The following is an 18,143-nucleotide window of genomic DNA, read 5'->3' as shown; positions in this document are numbered from 1 at the left end:
TAAATTTACTCCCGTCTTGCCTACACATCTGCATATATTTGACACATATCTCTCTCCCAAATTCACCAGTTTATTTGTTTTTTATATACATTTTTATCTCACGATTTTTGCAACCCATTTTTTACCCAGTGTCAATTATCTAATGTAATCCTGGGCGCTACACTTCCTCTGCCAACCTGGGGAGGGCAGTGGACTGACCTCATGCTTCTTTCTATGCATGAGGAGTCCAAGCTGCTTCTTTTCGCCGGAGGTCATACAGTGCATACATTGCACACATAGTTTTTTTTTTGTTTTTTTTTAGTGTCCGTAGCTCATGTCCTGTCCGATCCGAAAAAGGGTTAGGGAGAAGCCATAGGCTAGATGTAGCGTGTGGATGGAACATTTTATTGCAACCAGTTCCTTTCCCCTCCATCAGGCTGGCCAGGGGGAGGTAGTTTAGAGACCAGGATTACTGCATGTTTTTGTGAGGGTGCCTACCCTAGAGGACATGCAAACTCATGCAAACTCATTTAGTATAAAATGGTCAGTGGTAATGCAATCTGAGAACCCATCGTCAAAAAATAAAGGAAAAACAGTGCCCTCTTTTCCTTTGAACTTATTGATGCGAGTCAACAGTCTGTCTCGAGAGATTAGTGGTAATGTAACTCACATTCAGATCGTGGCGTCTCATGGGGAGTGAGGAGCCAGCCGGCATCTTTGTTACCATCCAAGTCCTCTGATGTGGTGTGGTTCTGGTAGTAGGATTCAGCAGAGCGAGATGAGGTACAACCTGCCAGCATAAATAACATGTTAGATACAGTTTAGGGACAATGCATTGCTGTAAAGAATCATGAGTACCCACTACAACCGAAGGCATGCTGATAGTATTAAACTTGGGAGAAAAGACAGACAACTGGTAATTATTTGGTGAAAGGATTTGGTGCGGGGAAAGGAGGGGCCAAATATAGACCCCTGTGGGACCCAGGTGAACATATTACATAGGGTTTGAGTGGTTAAAACATTCCATCTCATAATGCTAGTAACGTTGTCTAAGTTGCGCTTTGTCCATGAGCATGTCAGAACTGTCTATCTGGCACGCTCGAGTCTCAACCCACTGGCTGAGAGGATTCTTGTGGAGGAATTTCCCTCCACAAGAATTGAGATTGTCTTTAGTCTATAGTTGCTGAACATTACTACATTAAAAATGTGGCACCTGAAGCCAATACTGTGGCTTAGTTTAAACAGACAGCATCAAAGTGCTTGATTTAAACCTCTCTTTAAGTCTCTGTCTTGTATAGCAAAAACATAACAGTAACTAAAATGAATTGGACAGCCAACTAGTTCTGCACGATTCTTGCTCAAATTTAGAAATGAGATTGCATTCTGAATCTAAATCGCAATCTTTTTTCAATTAATCATGCAACCTGCTGCATGATTGAACAAGATTCCCTAACAAATCTCTTCATGTGTGATTTGAATTAAGTCACACAAAGGTATTCACATTACTAGGTATTCACATTGCTTCACACTTAAAGTGGTAAAAGCGATAGCCAGGAACTGGTTGAGAAGTCTCTTTTGATGCGTAAGTCTTTTGTCTCACCAACATCTAGGTATATATTAAATAGGTATGGGATGTAGTAGTTATAGGAATGTATTACCTCTCTTGATACGTGACTCCATTATCTCCTCACAGACTTTCTCAAAGTACTCATCCAGCTCATGTCTGATGATGCTGTGCACTGTGTCCTTGAACGCATATGCACAGTGACGGATCAGGCGGCCTGTAGACACACAAAAAACAAACACACACACACGCACACACACACACACACATAAGAAATAAGGATGCATTTGCCATTGGCTTAGGTAGTAGTGGGGTGGTGGTCATAAGAAGCCTAGCTAGGTGAGAGAAACAATACAAACTAAACAAGACATAACATAACATCAAAAAATATTTGAAAACACAGATTTGCATTGCCTTGTGCCTAAAAAGTACAATATAGACGGAAGGAGCGATGGTTTAGATTGCCTTGTGTCTAAAACGGTACAGGGTAGAGGGAAGCAGTCACATGAGGAAGTGCTCATCAACCACACTACTGCATGCGGTTTGTCTACAAAATGATGCTCAGGTCCTCCTCACCACAGGGGTCGCTCTCCTCGTTGTACTGCAGGGCGTTCTGCCAGATGAGGTCCACGTCAGCGACAAACCCACCCACCGTGATGTAGTGCTGCTGGTCGATGTTGGACAGTAGTGTAGACAGGTCCATGGGCTTCTTGATCACCCTCAGATAGTTTGGCACCTGGACACAGACACACAAACACCTTGACTGTATCGACAGGTTTTGTGCGAGGAACTGACACACACACACACACACACACACACACACACACACACAATGATAGACCCCAACACACTAACCTCTTCTATGTCGACAGGCTCATTGAAGGCCTTGAAGCGGTGGTCCACCCTCAATCGCTCTGTGACGTCACGCAGGAAGAGGCGGAGCTCCCGGAGCACGTCCTCCTCCTGCTCATCCAATCGCAGACGCTCCTGCTCCGACAGCCGCCACTGGGCAGGGGGAGCCGCCACGGGCAGGACCTCCAACTCCTGCATCACTGAGTGGAGGAGAGGGTGGAGGCGGCGAAGAGAGTAGAGTATAGGAGGAGTTATGGGTTAGAGGTGGACATACGCATTACACGGTATTTACATTAATGTAATTGTACAGTCCATCCAGCTGACTGCATCATCAGATACAACAGATCTAATGGCTCCCAAACTGTGGAACGAACTCCCCATTGCAGTTAGAACTGCAGACTCACTTCCAATCTCCAGGCGTAATTTGTAGACTTGACTCTTCAGACTCCATTTTAGCCCGTAGCACTTGCCATAGCACAGCTAAAATGTCATTTAGATATACTGTATATAAATATTATGTGGACTAGCCAGGTTCATTTGTAGACCTGCCATCTTATAGTGTGTACAGATTATACATACTTTGATATTATAAGTTACGTTTTGGTTTACCTTGGTATGTCGCTCTAGTCTGGATTGAGAGTCTGCAAATGCCTAAATTGTAAATTGTGGTATATTTCTTTCATCTTGCAGCGGTAATGAACCTCAGATCAAGAAGAACAAAGCTAAAGGTGGGAGTCAGATTTAAATATTATTATTGATGAAGATCTATGGTCTGATTTGTGTCGTGACAGCCTCTCTGCTACTGTCAATTCTAGGTATAGACTGTCTCATTATAATTTTCTCCACCAACTTTATTATACACCTCAAAAGTTACATAGATACAAACCTGAGATCTCAGATTTATGTTTTAGGTGCGGTACGGAAGAGGCTCATTTCTGCACTGTACATGGCAATGTATAAAAGTTAAAACATTCTGGCATGATATTTGTGATACACTGGCTAAAATTATAGATGCTCCCTTCCCGTTGGATCCTGAACTTTGCCTTTTAGGAAACTTCAGTGCAATCAGTGCAAATTTAGGTAGACACAAAATAAATTTTATAGAGGTGGCACTCGGGGTTGCTAGAAAATGTATTGCAATAACGTGGAAGTCTGACTCCCCCCCACCTATCGCAAGATGGTTCTCAGAATTGAACAGTTGTGTCCCTCTTGAGAAGATTACATATACTTTGAGAAGTTCAAGGGGTTTTGAGAAATTTTTGAAGATTTGGCAGCCCTATTTGAATTACATGGAGACTTTGTCCTTACCTGTATCAGTATTGTTATAGCTATCTCAGTCTGGATCGACTGCTACCGGAAACAAATTTCTAGTGTATAGTAGATTTGTCTCTTGTTTTGTTTTGTTTAGTTTAGTTTTTTGTTTGTTTTTCACGTTTTTTGTATAATATTATTATTGTTATTATGCTTTAACTGTGTTGTATTCTATGTATGTGGGTTTGTATGTGGGGAGGGCTGTGGACGGGTGTTTTGTGTATTTTGTGAAAAATTGAAAATAAAAAACAGAATATTCAACAAAAAAAAAAGAAGAACAAAGCTTTTAATTTGGGGCACCGTGTCTCAGACACCTACATGCTTTCTTCTTGTCGGCCGGGGCCTTGGCAGCCTGGCAGAGTACCAGGTCCTCAAAGAATTCACTCCGCTCCTGCTGGGTAGGAGCCCTGACAGAGTGCACCTCACCGTAGTCCACACGGAACAGAACCTGAAGCTGAAGAGCACAGGCATGGAAGGAATGAAGGAAGGGGGTTCGACAATATGGGTGAAGAAGAGACAGTGGGAGAGACAGAAAGCAGTGCAGAGTCTGTGGGGTGACAGAGGTCATCAAGCCAGTATTTGTAATCCATACTGTGGGTACTGACTGAGATTGAGCTAAAGCTGATTCATACCAAAAGATGAGTAAAGAAATGGAACAGACTTGTCCAATGTCCACCATCTTCACAATGGAGAACATCGATGCTTGCATTTTGTGCTGAGAGCTGTTTTCACGCTTCCCACAATGATCTTTAGGCCTATGTGTTTTTCTTTTATTTATTTCTTTGTTTCACAAATTCCTTAAAGGAATTATATTTTTTGTTTATTGTCAGCATAGTCTCTTCTGGTCTTCTGTCTTGCCAAAACAAAAATAGCTCATATCCTAGAAGTCATATAACTTCATTGTTGTCGAAAAAACGAGTCCCAGAGCCGTACCGTTGCGTTGGTCAGCATAATCCATCACTGCAATAAACTTGGGCATTGTAATGTTTCCAACTTGCAAGTGGTAGCAATTTTGTTCAACCTCAGTTCCACATATGCTCATTGAAAACTCTTGCCATAAATAAAGTTGCTACCAGAGAAGTAAATTTTTTAGGCCTTGACATTTTTTAAAGTTACAGTATGTTGACTATAAGAGAACATTTTCTAATTATTTTTTAATTATTCCAGCCTTATCCTTTAAGTCAATCAAATGTTAGCATGGATGCTAAAATTGCAGAAATTCACAGTGGAAGCATGGGTTTATTCTTTTTAACCCTCTAGAGATTAAACATCCGCACATCCCAGGTGTGTGTGTGTGTGTGTGTGTGTGTGTGTGTGTGTGTGTGTGTGTGTGTGTGTGTGTGTGTGTGTGTGTGTGTGTGAGTGTGTGTGAGTGTGTGTGCGCATGTGTGCGTGCGTGCATGCGCGTGCGCGTGCGTGTGTGTGTGTGTGTGTGTGTGTGTTTCACGCTTCAGTCCTCACCTCAGCATCCAGCTGTTTTTGTGGGATGTCGGAGGTGGCGAGGAGGAGGATGGGGCAGAAGGAGGGGATGTCTTGCAGCAGACTGATGAAGGTGGTCCTCAGGACGGGGTCCGAGGTCTCCCACCACTGCTGGATGTGGGGCAAGTAGAGGATGCTGGGAGATGTCCTCTTGGCCTCCAGGAACACCTGGGGCAAAGCAGGGAGGGACCAAAGTTTACTGGAGTATCACACTATCACAGTGTCATAGTTATCTGCTCTAAAATTGTGTTTTACCTTGAGATGTTGCAGTCTTACCATGTCCTTAAAGTACAATATTGTAGTTGAGAATGTAGTGTATTGTATTGTATTGTTTTAATAATTCTAATAATATATCACATTTATATAGTGGGATTTAACTCGTTTGTTTCAATTCAGCCAGAATTTAGTTCACATTCCCTGCAATAATGGTAGTCTCATGTCAGTAGAATGTGCTTGCTAATGTTACCTGAGCGCAGGCCTCCTCTGGGGAGGTGTTGCTGACACCAAACAGCGTGACCACATCCAGCATGTGGACGGTGAACCTCTCCAGGACATGGAGAACGGCAGGAGCCAGATGAGAGCTCTGCCCCGCACCGGGAAGGCCCGCCACCAGAACCCTGGGACGGTGAGACATAGGATGGTGCGCCGCACCTCTGGAAGGATGGAGGGTGAGAAGGGTGAAGAGGGGAAGGAGTGAGACATGGACGGCGAGAGCAACATATTTGGAATGTGGAAGAGAAGGCTAGGAGCATATGAGAGAGGAAAAAAGCTATCAGAAGAACAACAAGTAAAACATTTCCTGCAATATTTCAATTAGGCAGTCTATTATTCAGCAGTATACAATTTCAACATTTAAAACAGGATTTAAAAAGGCTGTCAGTACATGTATGCATTCTTTAGGCATGTATGTGGTCAGACATACTTGTCTGTGCAGTTCATGTACGAGGAACTGTTGAAGGGGGAGGGTTTAGAGATGGAGTCACAGGAACACTCTTCTCCTCTGTGCATCAGGTCATCATCCAGGATACTTGTGGTCAGATCTGATGGACGATGAATATTCCTTATTTGCGAACCATACATGATTAACCATACATAATTTAGCATAGCCCTGACCCGCCTTAGGCCCTCCTCAGGCCCTGCCGAGCATGAGGAAATGCTTTCATAGTCTCCACATCTCTTATTCTATACCCAAAGTTCTGACAGAAAAGGATGACAGAAAAGCATGACCTTGACCGTAGTATACAAACCAAAGGGATTAGGGTTATGGTTTTAACCATAGTGTTGAGGTGCTAGCCTTAACCCCTGGGGTATGGGGTTTTAGTCCACACCAGGAGCGACCTAAATAAACAATACACTACGATACACACTTTTTGATTATGATGAACGAGCCAGTCTACCAGCAGTACCTGGGTCCTTTTCTACATCATCAGAGCCATTCTACCAGCAGTACCTGGGTCCATTCTACCAGGTCCTTTTCTACATCATCAGACACTGTTGACCACTTGACCCACCTCGTTTCCTTTCCAGCGCCTGCTCGGCATGGGGGAACTGCCTCAGCAGGGACTCCAGGATGCGTTGCAGGGCGTGGCCCAGCAGAGGGCGCACCACAGGCGCCAGGGGCTTGGCAGGCGAGGTGCCGGAGCGCTGAGACGCCGGCACCATCTTCCCCATGGCCGCCAGGAAGTCGCAGCCGCTCACGGCGATGGAGGACACGTCCAGGAGGAGCTTCTGCGAGGTGTCGTAGATCTGCGGGTAGCGCCGGCGCAGCGCGCACAGCGCCGCCTCCGTGCACACAAACCTGATGTCGGCACCGCAGTAGCCTGATTGGGCGATAGGCAGGAAGTGTGTTTATTACTGAGAATAATGTACTTTGCATTGGTGACTTGACCTTGGGGCAGAGACAAATTGACATAACCTTACACACACAGGCTTTATGCTTGTTGTATGCAACAAATGTAGTACAAATGTAGCGTAGATACACAGGGCTTTTTGTATTATTGCCGTCATAAAACTCTCTCCAGTATAATATAACAGAACCCATACCAACAGTCTTCTCTGCTAGTTCTTCCACGAAGGCCTCAGAGGGACAAGGGTTCCACTGCCTGGTGTGGATCCTCAGAATCTCTCTGCGGGACTGAAGACATGTGCACACGCACACACACGCGCACGCACGCACGAAAGCACGAACGCACGAGTTAAGTGGATTATACAGAGACAGACAGAGGCTTGGTGCATTTATAGATAGCTAGATAGATAGATAACAGCATCACAGAACCAATACAAAGGCTTTGGTATTAGATTGGTTTACAGAGCAGTGGGCAGTTTTGTTACCGCTGGTTTTCTCCATTTAAATGTCACCAGACTAACAAAGCATACTTTGTGTTACTCGCCAGTACAGCTGCGAAGAAAATCATCTTGGTTAATTGGAAATCTGAAAAATCACCTTCACAGAGACACTGGCTGAATGAGCATTCATCATACTGTACCCCTGAAAAGATACTGTACAATGTAAGAAGAAGGCCTGCTACTTTTGAAAAGATATGGGGCAGGTTCTTTGAGGTTCTACCTTCAATATCTCCTCTGGGTTGATTTAGTTTGAGTTTTTATTTATATTGTTATTTTCATGTATTTATCCGAGTTGTTGCTGTCAAGAGGTGTTGTGTACAATACAGAGTAATGAGAGCTGTGTAGTTTTCCTTTCTGGGGTTGGGGTGGGGGGTGGGTGGGGGGGGTTTGTTTTTACAGTTTTTTGTCTTTTCTTTTTTTTAGTTTGAAAATCATGATTCCGTAACTCACTGTGGTAAATATCTGCATTATCAATAAATAAATCTTAAAAAAAAATATATATATGTCACCAGACGTATCAGTAGGCGCAGATGTCTGGTCACACAAGACTAGGGTCAACCACAATCTTCTTTCCTATTGGTTACACTGGCTGGGAAACGCAGCAAAGCACCCCTGGCAAGGGGTGTCAATCACCTTACCACCGGCACCGTGCTGGTGTCTGCATACTACTGTACTGCATACTGCAAGGGTTCCCAAACTTCTCAGGCCGCGACCCCCAAAATAATCATATTTGGAATTGTAGGCATTACATTTTGTTTGACTCAGTTCCACAGATAAATATTGTGCAAAAAAGCCAAACTACAAGCTCCCAACTCCTCGCACTACAAGCCGTAGTAATTTGGCTATTTTCACACTGTTTTACGTGATGTATGGCATTTTGGCCAATTTAGTATTTAGTAAAAGTCATTAAATTGCAAACTTTAGAAATGTGCAGATACCCCTGTATACACTTATACTATATGTTGGTTTGTTTACTGTTGAGTGAGAAAACAATATTGCACATTAAGCTATTCAGCTGGGGACCCTCCTAGATAATTGTTGGGGGGTCCAACTGGGGGTACCGACCGACGCTTTGGGAACCATTGTACTACTGCATACTACTATGACTATAACTACTACTAGAAATAATAATAAAAACCTCTCTGTCAGGCAGGCTGAAGAGCAACTCCCGGTCGAAGCGTCCAGGGCGTCTCAGAGCCGGGTCAACTGAGTCCAGTCTGTTGGTGGCTCCAATCACCACCACCCCCCCTCTGTCATCCAGACCATCCATCAGGGCCAGCAGGGTCGACACGATGGAACTATGAAGATAATCTTCTGTTAATGTTATTCAGTCCTACCAATATCATCTCAACTTTCAGTTGACCAAACAATTTATCAGAGGTGGGGAGAGTGGAGACTGGAGAATATAGACACATAGGTCCTCATTCACAACGGAAATATACGACAAGGTGTAAATTAAATGCGTAATGATCGCGTATTTATCCGTCCGATCAAGCTTCTGTTTTTTATATAGGCCTAAGTAGCCCTAGTGGCCGTCTGCTGCGCACACACCGAGTAGGCTATACCATAGGCTCTGACAGTCACAGAACGGAGTCAGAGGAGCTCCGGAAACAAAAACTATTTAAATAGAGTTTATGGCCGTCAACGTCAAGTTCATGGCCATGAATTCCCACTCAACGTGGGAATCCTCGTAAATGCCCGTACTCTCACACTCCGCTCACGATATGAGCGTAAACGCCGTTGTGAATGAGGTCCAATATGTATGGGAAGAGAGAAATACTGCAGACTGCAGGTGTGTAGCCTTACTGTCACATTGACCAACATATTTATTGCTTTAGCAATCAAGTGAATTATTGTGTAGAAAAGCAAATGCAATTTATATTCCCCCACTGAGCCACTAGATGGCATCAGAAAGCACTAAGACAAATGCAGAACTAACAGCCAACCACCTATTAGTTATTAGTATACAGCTGAAACGATGGGGAATGACTGCACGCATTCATTGGAATAAGTAGATAAATAAATCTCGCTGATTCTTAACAACACTGAACAACTGTCTGACCTGTGAATGTGGTCCTGTCGACTGGACCGGACTGGCGCCAGCCCGTCAATCTCATCAAAGAAGATGATGGAGGGACGCATGTGATAGGCCTGAAGAAGACATGCAGACCAGAACCAATCATGAAACATACGACCAAACCGATTTCTATTCTATTTTACATTTTTAAGATGAGATACATTTTTAACATGGCCCAACAGGAAATTGCATAAATTAGAGCTACAAGGAATAATATACTGTAACTGTACACATGCCACAGAGTAGATAAGAATACAATGTGACAGTTCAAGTAACAGTAGAATCGGTTAGCCTATCAAACAAGCAATTGAAATACAAGGCCAGTAGCTAATACCCTGAAAATAACCCTCTTACAGTGAAATGATTGTTTACCCATTAAAACCGGGAACCAGCATCTGTGCAATTTAAAATATTTGCGTTGGCTATTCAAAAATAGCAGTGTGTCACGAAAATCTTGAAAGTGTGAGAACTGAGAACTACTGATTTAGAGGGCATTTGCAGAATCAACCTTAGGTCTTAATGGGTGAGACATAGTTGGGGCAACAACAACAAGGAATGAGCCTGGTTTACCTGCTCGAAGAGAAGGCGGAGCTGCCGTTCAGTCTCCCCCACCCATTTGCTGAGGCAGTCGGCTCCCTTACGCATAAAGAAAGCCACCTTCCGCTCACCTTGGCTGCTCTCGTGGGCCAGTGCCCTGGCAACCAGTGTCTTCCCCGTGCCAGGGGGCCCGTAGAACAGACACCCCCTGGAGAGAGAGAGAGAGGGAATGATGGGTGGGGGGGTGGGGGCGTTTTGACAAGGTCATGACCCACAACACATTTATTTATAGCTCTATAACTTGTCAAACTAGTGTTATTTACAGTGTAAGATGTATCAGGCATGTACTCCTTGTGAATACACGCGTGTGTATGTGTGTGTGTGTGTGTGTGTGTGCGTGTGTGTGTGTGTGTGTCTGAGCACATAATGCCTAAATTGTGTGTGTGCGCGAGCATACACTCACCTGGGCGGCTGGATCTTAAAGTTGTCAAAGACCTCTGGGTAGAGCAGGGGAAAGACCACCATCTCTTTCAGAGCGGCGATGTGTCCAGAGAGACCCCCCACACTGTCAAACCCCACCTGGGAGAATGATGGAACAGACAGAAGGCGAGGGAGGAGTCGTCAAAGGAAGAGGAGAGAGCAGAGAAGAATCTCTGTTTGATGCTCTTATCCAGAGTAACTTGAATAATGAGCAGGCGGGTATGGATGCCTTATCAACCAGGATGGAGGATGTGGTGTCAGCATGGATTGTGAATTTGTGACCAGTGGTTCTCAAGTGCACATGCCTACTGGCATGTACAGTTAAGCCTCTCCAACTGATCCAAAATGCTGCAGCTCGCTTGGTCTTCAACCACGTCTCCCCCCTTCTCCGCTCCCTCCATTGGCTCCCGGTCGCTGCCCGCACAGAATACAAAACTCATGCTGGCATTCAAAGCAACCAAAAGTATGGCTCCCCCATATCTTGCAAGTATGATAGAACCCTACAAACCCGCGCACTCAGATCAGCCAACGCAGGGAAGCTGGAAGTACCTTCACTAAAAACGCTGGGACAACGCTCCACATGTCCCAAACTGTTCTCCCTTCTGGCTCCAAAACCATGGAATGCACTTCCCATTACAATCAGAACTGCAGCCTCTCTCCCAATCTTCTGCCGTAGTCTGAAAACCCACCTTTTCAGACTCCATCATGGCCCGTAGCACTTGCCTTAGCCCCTTCGATAAGCACTTTATGTAGACTTGGATAGCATTTTATACAGACTTATAGCATGTTACGTAGACAGCACTATAATTGCATTTTATGTAGTCATAGCACTTTATAGTATATATACATAGTATAGTATGTATAGTTTATACAGTATGTATAGTTTCATATTACACGGTTACGTTCATAGCTTACGCAGTTTCATGATAACTACTTTTTATGTATGTGATGTATTGCCATGCTTTTTGTTCTTGCTTAATGTAAATCGCTCTGGATTAAGAGCGTCTGCTAAATGCCTAAATTGTAAATTGTAACCTTTCTTTTTTATTTAACCCATTCTGACCGGGCACCCATTTTGGTGTCAGCATCATGTTATGCTTTAGCTATTGAAAAATAGCAGATCTACAAGCTCATATCGCGCCACCGAGTGGCGCGATACGAGCTTGTAGGTCTGCTATTTTTGAAAAATCGAAGAGCGACTGACTTTTTTTTTAATCTGATCTCAGGTCAGAATGGGTTCATCGGCCCAGGCCATAGCGTAACGGTCTGGGCACCGGACTGGTGATCCAGTCGCGGCGTGCCGCGGGTTCGACTCCCGGACCCGACACGGCCTTTACCGCATGTCATCCCCCCATCTCTCTCCCGTTTCCTGTCAGCCTACTTTCTATCCCTTAAAAAATCAATAAAGGCGTAAGCCGCAAAAAAAATATCTTTAAAAAAAAAGAATGGGTTCATCAGACCAGTGTGTGCCCGGCGGAAACCTCGTATGAATCTGATCTCAGGTCAGAATGGGTTAAGGACCCATAACTCTGAAGAGTTACCTGTGAGGGTCCCATTGTTGGAACCCGCTCGAGGGGAATCCTGAGGGTCCCTGGACCCCACTTTTGAGAACCACTGTTTTATGATCTGCAACGATCATTCTAACCACAATGTAATCTTGTTGTGTGTCGGTATGAACTCTTCATTCAGGATTCATGATGTCTTAACCTGCTGCGTCCTAAATAAAGTATTGGCACTCTGGCTATTGCTGTGCAGGCAGCCACTACCAGAGCCAGCTAATAGAAGAGTTACGATATAGAGGGGGCAGAAACCGAGCGCTCGAGCGCTGTTCATGCAGCCTGAACTGAGATAAGCTGGAGTTGGAAATACATTGTTTTCAACGAGGGCGGCGCAAATAAGAGCTATTTTAAGCATGTGTGCAACATGACAACTGTTTTAAAGTATCGTATAGTAACAACTAAAGTCTCTTTAATGTGTATGTTGTACTATTACTACAAACCGACCAAACGCCTGGCCAAATAAATTGGCACAACATTTCTGAACGCAACTCACTGCCTGGCCAATAACCATGGGATCCATTTCTGCTCCCCCCTTCATCCGTTGTCTGTGAGTACCCAGAATACCCTCTCTATGTAGGTTGAGAGGCTGACACCTGGAGATAGACGGACAAAAACAAAGATCAGTCATCATTCCAAAATTATACAACTGAAACATCACAGAACTCTAATTTCAGATTTTGTGTCTAAAAATCAGTGTTTGTTAAAAAGAAAGTAGTACAGGGTCATGGGTCAACTCTCAATGATGTGGTTGATGTTGTGGTTTGCCCCTGGAGTCTGACATTGCTGGAATGGAACCAAAAATTCTGATGACTGATGTACTGTTGTATACTACATAGTAAGTTAAACAAAAAAAAGTAGGAGCAGGAGATACAAGCTCACCCCCAAGGTTTCAATGTATAAACAACACAGGTCATAACCATTAAGTAATTGAGCATATTATGCATTGTTTATACATAGATTAGCATCAAGACTTAAACCTAGCTTACTGACCTGCTGTGGAATTCTCTTTGCTCAATGTCATCATCATCATCATCATCATCATCATCACCATCGTTTTCTTCTTCTTGGGAGCTCACTTCATGTGGACGCTTTTGTTGTCTGGGGAATAAAGGATGATAGATGGGAAAAGATTGTTGGATGAAACAATGAAATAGATAGTAATAGAACAAGTGGTATTGATGTTTTCTATGCAGGTGTACTGGACTTAGTTGAAAAGTGTATTGCACTGGGCCAAATATAATAATTAATAAGCAGAGTTTTGGTTCAGGAGGCAGTTCATAGTGCATCAGAACATCCAATTGCAAAATATAACATGTTCAAATGTGGAATGAAAAACATAATGAGCACAAAAGCAATGAAGCTAAATCTTTTTATCATTAAAATTGTATTTCATAGTTTTATTCCCCGGGCATTTACATAATAGTCACATTCCAATTGCTCCTAGACTACCTTGCTATGCTTGCCATCAGCAGGACAGTTGTACATTTTTTAAGTGACTGACCTGCTGGGTCGACCGGTTCTGTTATTGAGTCTGGAAGCACTGATGCAGTAGTTCCCTCTGTGGCACGGCCACAACTGACCCCTACTTAACTCTGGACAGGACAGAGAAGAGACACGATGGAAATTTGACCATAAACACTGAACATAACTAACTACTGTTTTTAGACTACCATGACTACCTATTCATTCTTCCCATATAGTTTTCCAAAAATATTTATATAAATTATTTAAAGTCTGGAACCAAGCCATCCAGGATCCTAGTGATTCATGACCATAAAACATTTGATTCTGATCTAAAAAAATATAAAAAAAAAGAAAAGAAAACTGCAAAACTTTTGACAGTATCAAATAACAGTCACGATTCACCTCACCAGGAGCCTGGATTTATTTTATGTAAATAAATCTATATTGGAAAAAGTAATGGGCTTTCTATCGGTGGAACTACAAAATAGCACCACTGCTATGCCTGTAACATTTTGCTAGTTCATCTACCCTTATTAAATGAATGAATAAATGAAATGAAAAAAGTTTTAAAATCTTTTGATTGCATATGGCCAGTCTCTACAAAGAAAAAACAGTAAGGGCGCTTTCACACTGGGGCTGTTTGGTTTGGTTACTTCTGTCCACTACCGGGGGCTTACAGATGGTGTATCTCACTTACTGTTTATCTTCGTAAGGACTAGCCATATGCAATTAAAAGATTTTTAAACATTTGTTTATTTTTGTGTCATTAAAGCACCTTTAGACACACCATCTGTAAGCCCCTGGTAGTGGACAGAAGTGGCTCTATTCAGTCTGGGGTCAAAGCTTGGACCTGCACCACTATTGTTGTTGTCATCCACTGTCACCCGTTCCTTGTCAATATCTCTACCACGTTCATCTGTAATTAACAAAAGCTTAGTCATTTAAACCGCAAAACACAAATGTGAACATTTATGTCCACCATGTTACTTTATATAACTGCAACACTAAATACCCCATGCAGGCAGGTTGGTACAAGTTACAAGTAGTTTTGGTATCATTCTGTCATACTTACCACTGTGTTCTTCTTCCTCATCATCACTCAAGTCTCTATTTGCAGCCACCAGAGTTTTCCTCCTCTGGGATTGAGAGATCTTCTGCGGAAGAAGATAAAATATGTAATTAAAAGGCTACCTGATATTGCATAGTAATAATAAGACAGGATACAATGACTGCTGAAAAAACAATGTCATACGTCCCTTTTCATAAGAATCTGGGCAGAATGACAGCATTTGATACAGGATCACCAGTATGTTACTTTAGCTACTGTATGAAAAACATTATAGTTCAACATCTTGAGGGCCCTTCGTCAGACCAGAGCTTCAGCTTCATCGTCAACTGTATCAAGGCAAATTTACTTCAACAACCATACTGTGAGACAAAATATTTGGGAAAGCATCTGTGTCATTTTAGATTTTAACCACTTTAGGACCACTTCACCATTTTTCAACCTATCTTCATATAATAGGTCCTCACTAATAATCATCATGGTGCAATTTATTTCTACTCTGTCTGTGTCTCATAGGAGGGCTGTGGGCAGTTCAGAAACCGTCTTCCAGTGACATCATCGATGGGGAATACAAGCTAATAGAAACTGCAGGCTTTCTAGTCCTGAAAAGTTGCAATGCGAAAATGGAAGCCATCGTTCTCATGATAATGAAAATCGAAATATTTTTGTAAAAAAATCGTGTTTAAAAAGAAAATCTGCCTAATGATGATGTCACTGGAAGACGGTTTCTAAACTGCCCACAGCCGTCCTATGAGACACAGACTGAGTAGGAAAAAAATCATGATTATTAGTGAGGACCTATTATATGAAGATATGAAGTTGAAAAGTGGTCCTTTTTAAGCATTGTTTTATACTTTGGCTATTTTTTATTTTTTTTAAGATAACCTTTTTTGCTTTTTCTGCCTTTATTGCTAGGATGAAAGTAGTGGTCTGACAGAAAATGGGGAGAGATGGGGAGAAAAGCCGTCGGGATCGGGAGCTGAACCCGTGGCACGCCTCCAGGCTGGCTCAGCAGCCTAGGTGCCCAGGCTGTTGATTTTTTAACTCAAATATTTGCTGGGGTTACAACACATTTTGAGATGTGGGTCCACGGCCAAATACATAACTTTGACATGAAAAAGTTTAAGCTTTTAGGTTTGAATTTATGATTTAGAAAACATTTGTAGAATGGGCCTGATTGAGTTCTTAATGGGTTAATGCATTAGCTTTTGAAAGTATGAACCATGCAAGCATAATGACATGAACACAGGTCAAAAACAACAATCCATAACTTTCAGACTGGGCTCTGCAGTGTCTCCCAATATGTTGGTGACTGATAATCTGTTTGTCAGTGGGCTGCTGCTTCTGCTGAGATCAACTATCTGTATGTGTGAGAGATTAGGCAAAACATCCCACTCCCCAAGACCGCCACTCACAGAGGGTTGGCAGACAGAGAGGAGAGAGAGAAGAGGGTGGAGAAAGTGTTGCAAAGTGTAGATGGGTGCAACACCCTTCACGTTAGTAGACTGATAAGAAAGGCATGCGCAAAATAATATAGTCCGGACACTGGATAAAGCTCCAAAAGTAATATATAATGTGAATGTTCATACTCATAGATAAGTACAATAAAGCACACACTCACTGAACCGGGTACCGGGCCTAGGTTAGAATAATAGACAAAGATCTGAGGTCTGCACACTGGATGATGCTCCAAAACTGAAAATGTGTTTCCTTTACTACACCATTCTTCATCAACGTTTATGCTCATACCCCCATTCTCCAACACTGTTACCTGCTAAGTGCTAAGCAGGGGACACTTCAACTTTACCATGACGGCATACCAAGACAAATCAGAAAAGCATGCTGAAGTACATTATGTCTGAATTTTGAAATTAGATCATTGTAAAGCCTGTTGAGGTCCAGCCTGAACAAAAGGCAGTATAAAAATCCTTCTTTGACTGCATGATTAATTGATAGTAGCAATAGCAGTAGTAGTAGTAGTAGTAGTAGTAGTAGTAGTAGTAGTGGTGTGTAATAGTATAGTGGCAGTAGTGAGAGAAAGCTTTACTCCTACATTGGTCTTGCTGAATCGCCCTTTCTTCTTCACATCACCAGTTCTTTTAAGGACAGCATTGCTGGAAAGACACAATGAAACTGTACTGTGATCCCAGAACAGAAACATCTTCACAACAGAGCATAATATGTTCAGTGGATTGTGTACTTTCTGAGTTCCTGTACAATTGTTACCGTAATTATTTTCATGTATGAAGAAAATGATAGGATGTCATTCTTTGTGGCGATGCCGTCGTACGTACATGTTGTTCTGGCGGCGGGTAGTCAGTGTGATGGTTCTGCTGCTTCTCCTTAGTGGACTCTGAGGTCCCACACTCCTCCCCAGAACACCTGCAGAACCTCATTTTATCAATGTCATGTCACCCACACCACGTCACATCAACAATCACATAATAGCTGTATACTGTCTCAGGTCAAATGTAATGGAGTAGAGTAGCCCTGTCAGCTCATAAGCATAATAGCCAATGTGAGATTTTCCTTCGCATGAGCGGTGGATGTTTGTTTTCCTGTGTATGGCAGACCATGGTTTAAATCCTGGGTGTTTCCCTTTCCCATACATGCAAACAGACACACACACACACACACACACACACACACACACACACACACACACACACACACACACACACACACACACACACACACACACACACACACACACACACACACACACACACAGTTCACCTCTCCAGTGAACTATATTCTATTCATCATTGAGTGTTGAGGTGTGTTTGTTTTTTAAGTGTATTGGTAAAACCTACCATTCACTTCACCAACCCCATTAAGCCTTGGTGACTTCCTGTGAACAAAAACAAGTGTAAGCAATTGTGTGTGTGTGTGTGTGTGTGTGTGTGTGTGTGTGTGTGTGTGTGTGTGTGTGTGTGTGTGTGTGTGTATGTGTGTGTGTGTGTGTGTGTGTGTGTGTGTGTGTGTGTGTGTGTGTGTGTGTGTGTGTGTGTGTGTGTGTGTGTGTGTGTGTGTGTGTGTGTGTGTGTGTGTGTGTGTGTGTGTGTGCGCGTGCGTGCGTGCGGGTGTGCATGTGTGTGTGTGTGTGTGTGTGTGTGTTTTAAAGTTGTTTGGCTGGAAGTGCAGAAAGAAGACTTCATCAGTTACAGGGAAGATGCATTCAGGCCTACATCACCAGGTATATGTATGGAGTGTCATCTTTATACTTGTCAGTCAGGTACATGGGGTGTAATTGTCTAGGCCTACCTTGTAATCATCCTTACTAATTTCCCCACAATCATCCATTTGTGTGTCTAAGATTACCATGTCCGTCTGCTTCTGTTCACTATAAGCACAGAAAGACAAAAAACACATATTCAGGAGAAGAAACATCTTTTTGAACCACACTGAAAGAAGTTCACATTTAAACGT

At 43.0% G+C, this 18,143-nt stretch overlaps 1 protein-coding gene across 1 annotated transcript; it reads right to left on the bottom strand.

Annotated features, from left to right (window-relative positions):
* Positions 1 to 629: 629 nt before the first annotated feature.
* On the bottom strand, positions 630 to 17,989 carry LOC310870210 (ATPase family AAA domain-containing protein 2-like; the record flags this gene model as incomplete). Its single annotated transcript, XM_083781300.1, has 16 exons — positions 630 to 769; positions 1,638 to 1,760; positions 2,120 to 2,279; positions 2,399 to 2,595; positions 4,025 to 4,160; positions 5,168 to 5,353; positions 5,652 to 5,838; positions 6,108 to 6,225; positions 6,697 to 7,005; positions 7,229 to 7,319; positions 8,670 to 8,829; positions 9,594 to 9,682; positions 10,179 to 10,353; positions 10,609 to 10,724; positions 17,009 to 17,096; positions 17,979 to 17,989. 16 exons carry the CDS (start codon positions 17,987 to 17,989, stop codon positions 630 to 632), a joined length of 2,286 nt encoding a protein of 761 aa, XP_083637426.1.
* Positions 17,990 to 18,143: the final 154 nt, after the last annotated feature.

This window comes from Protomyctophum parallelum, assembly GCF_964188405.1.
Source record: "Protomyctophum parallelum genome assembly, chromosome: 1".
Classification (NCBI taxonomy): domain Eukaryota; kingdom Metazoa; phylum Chordata; class Actinopteri; order Myctophiformes; family Myctophidae; genus Protomyctophum; species Protomyctophum parallelum.
Note: the sequence above shows the minus strand (reverse complement) of the source record. Positions and strands in the feature narration are given on the sequence as shown.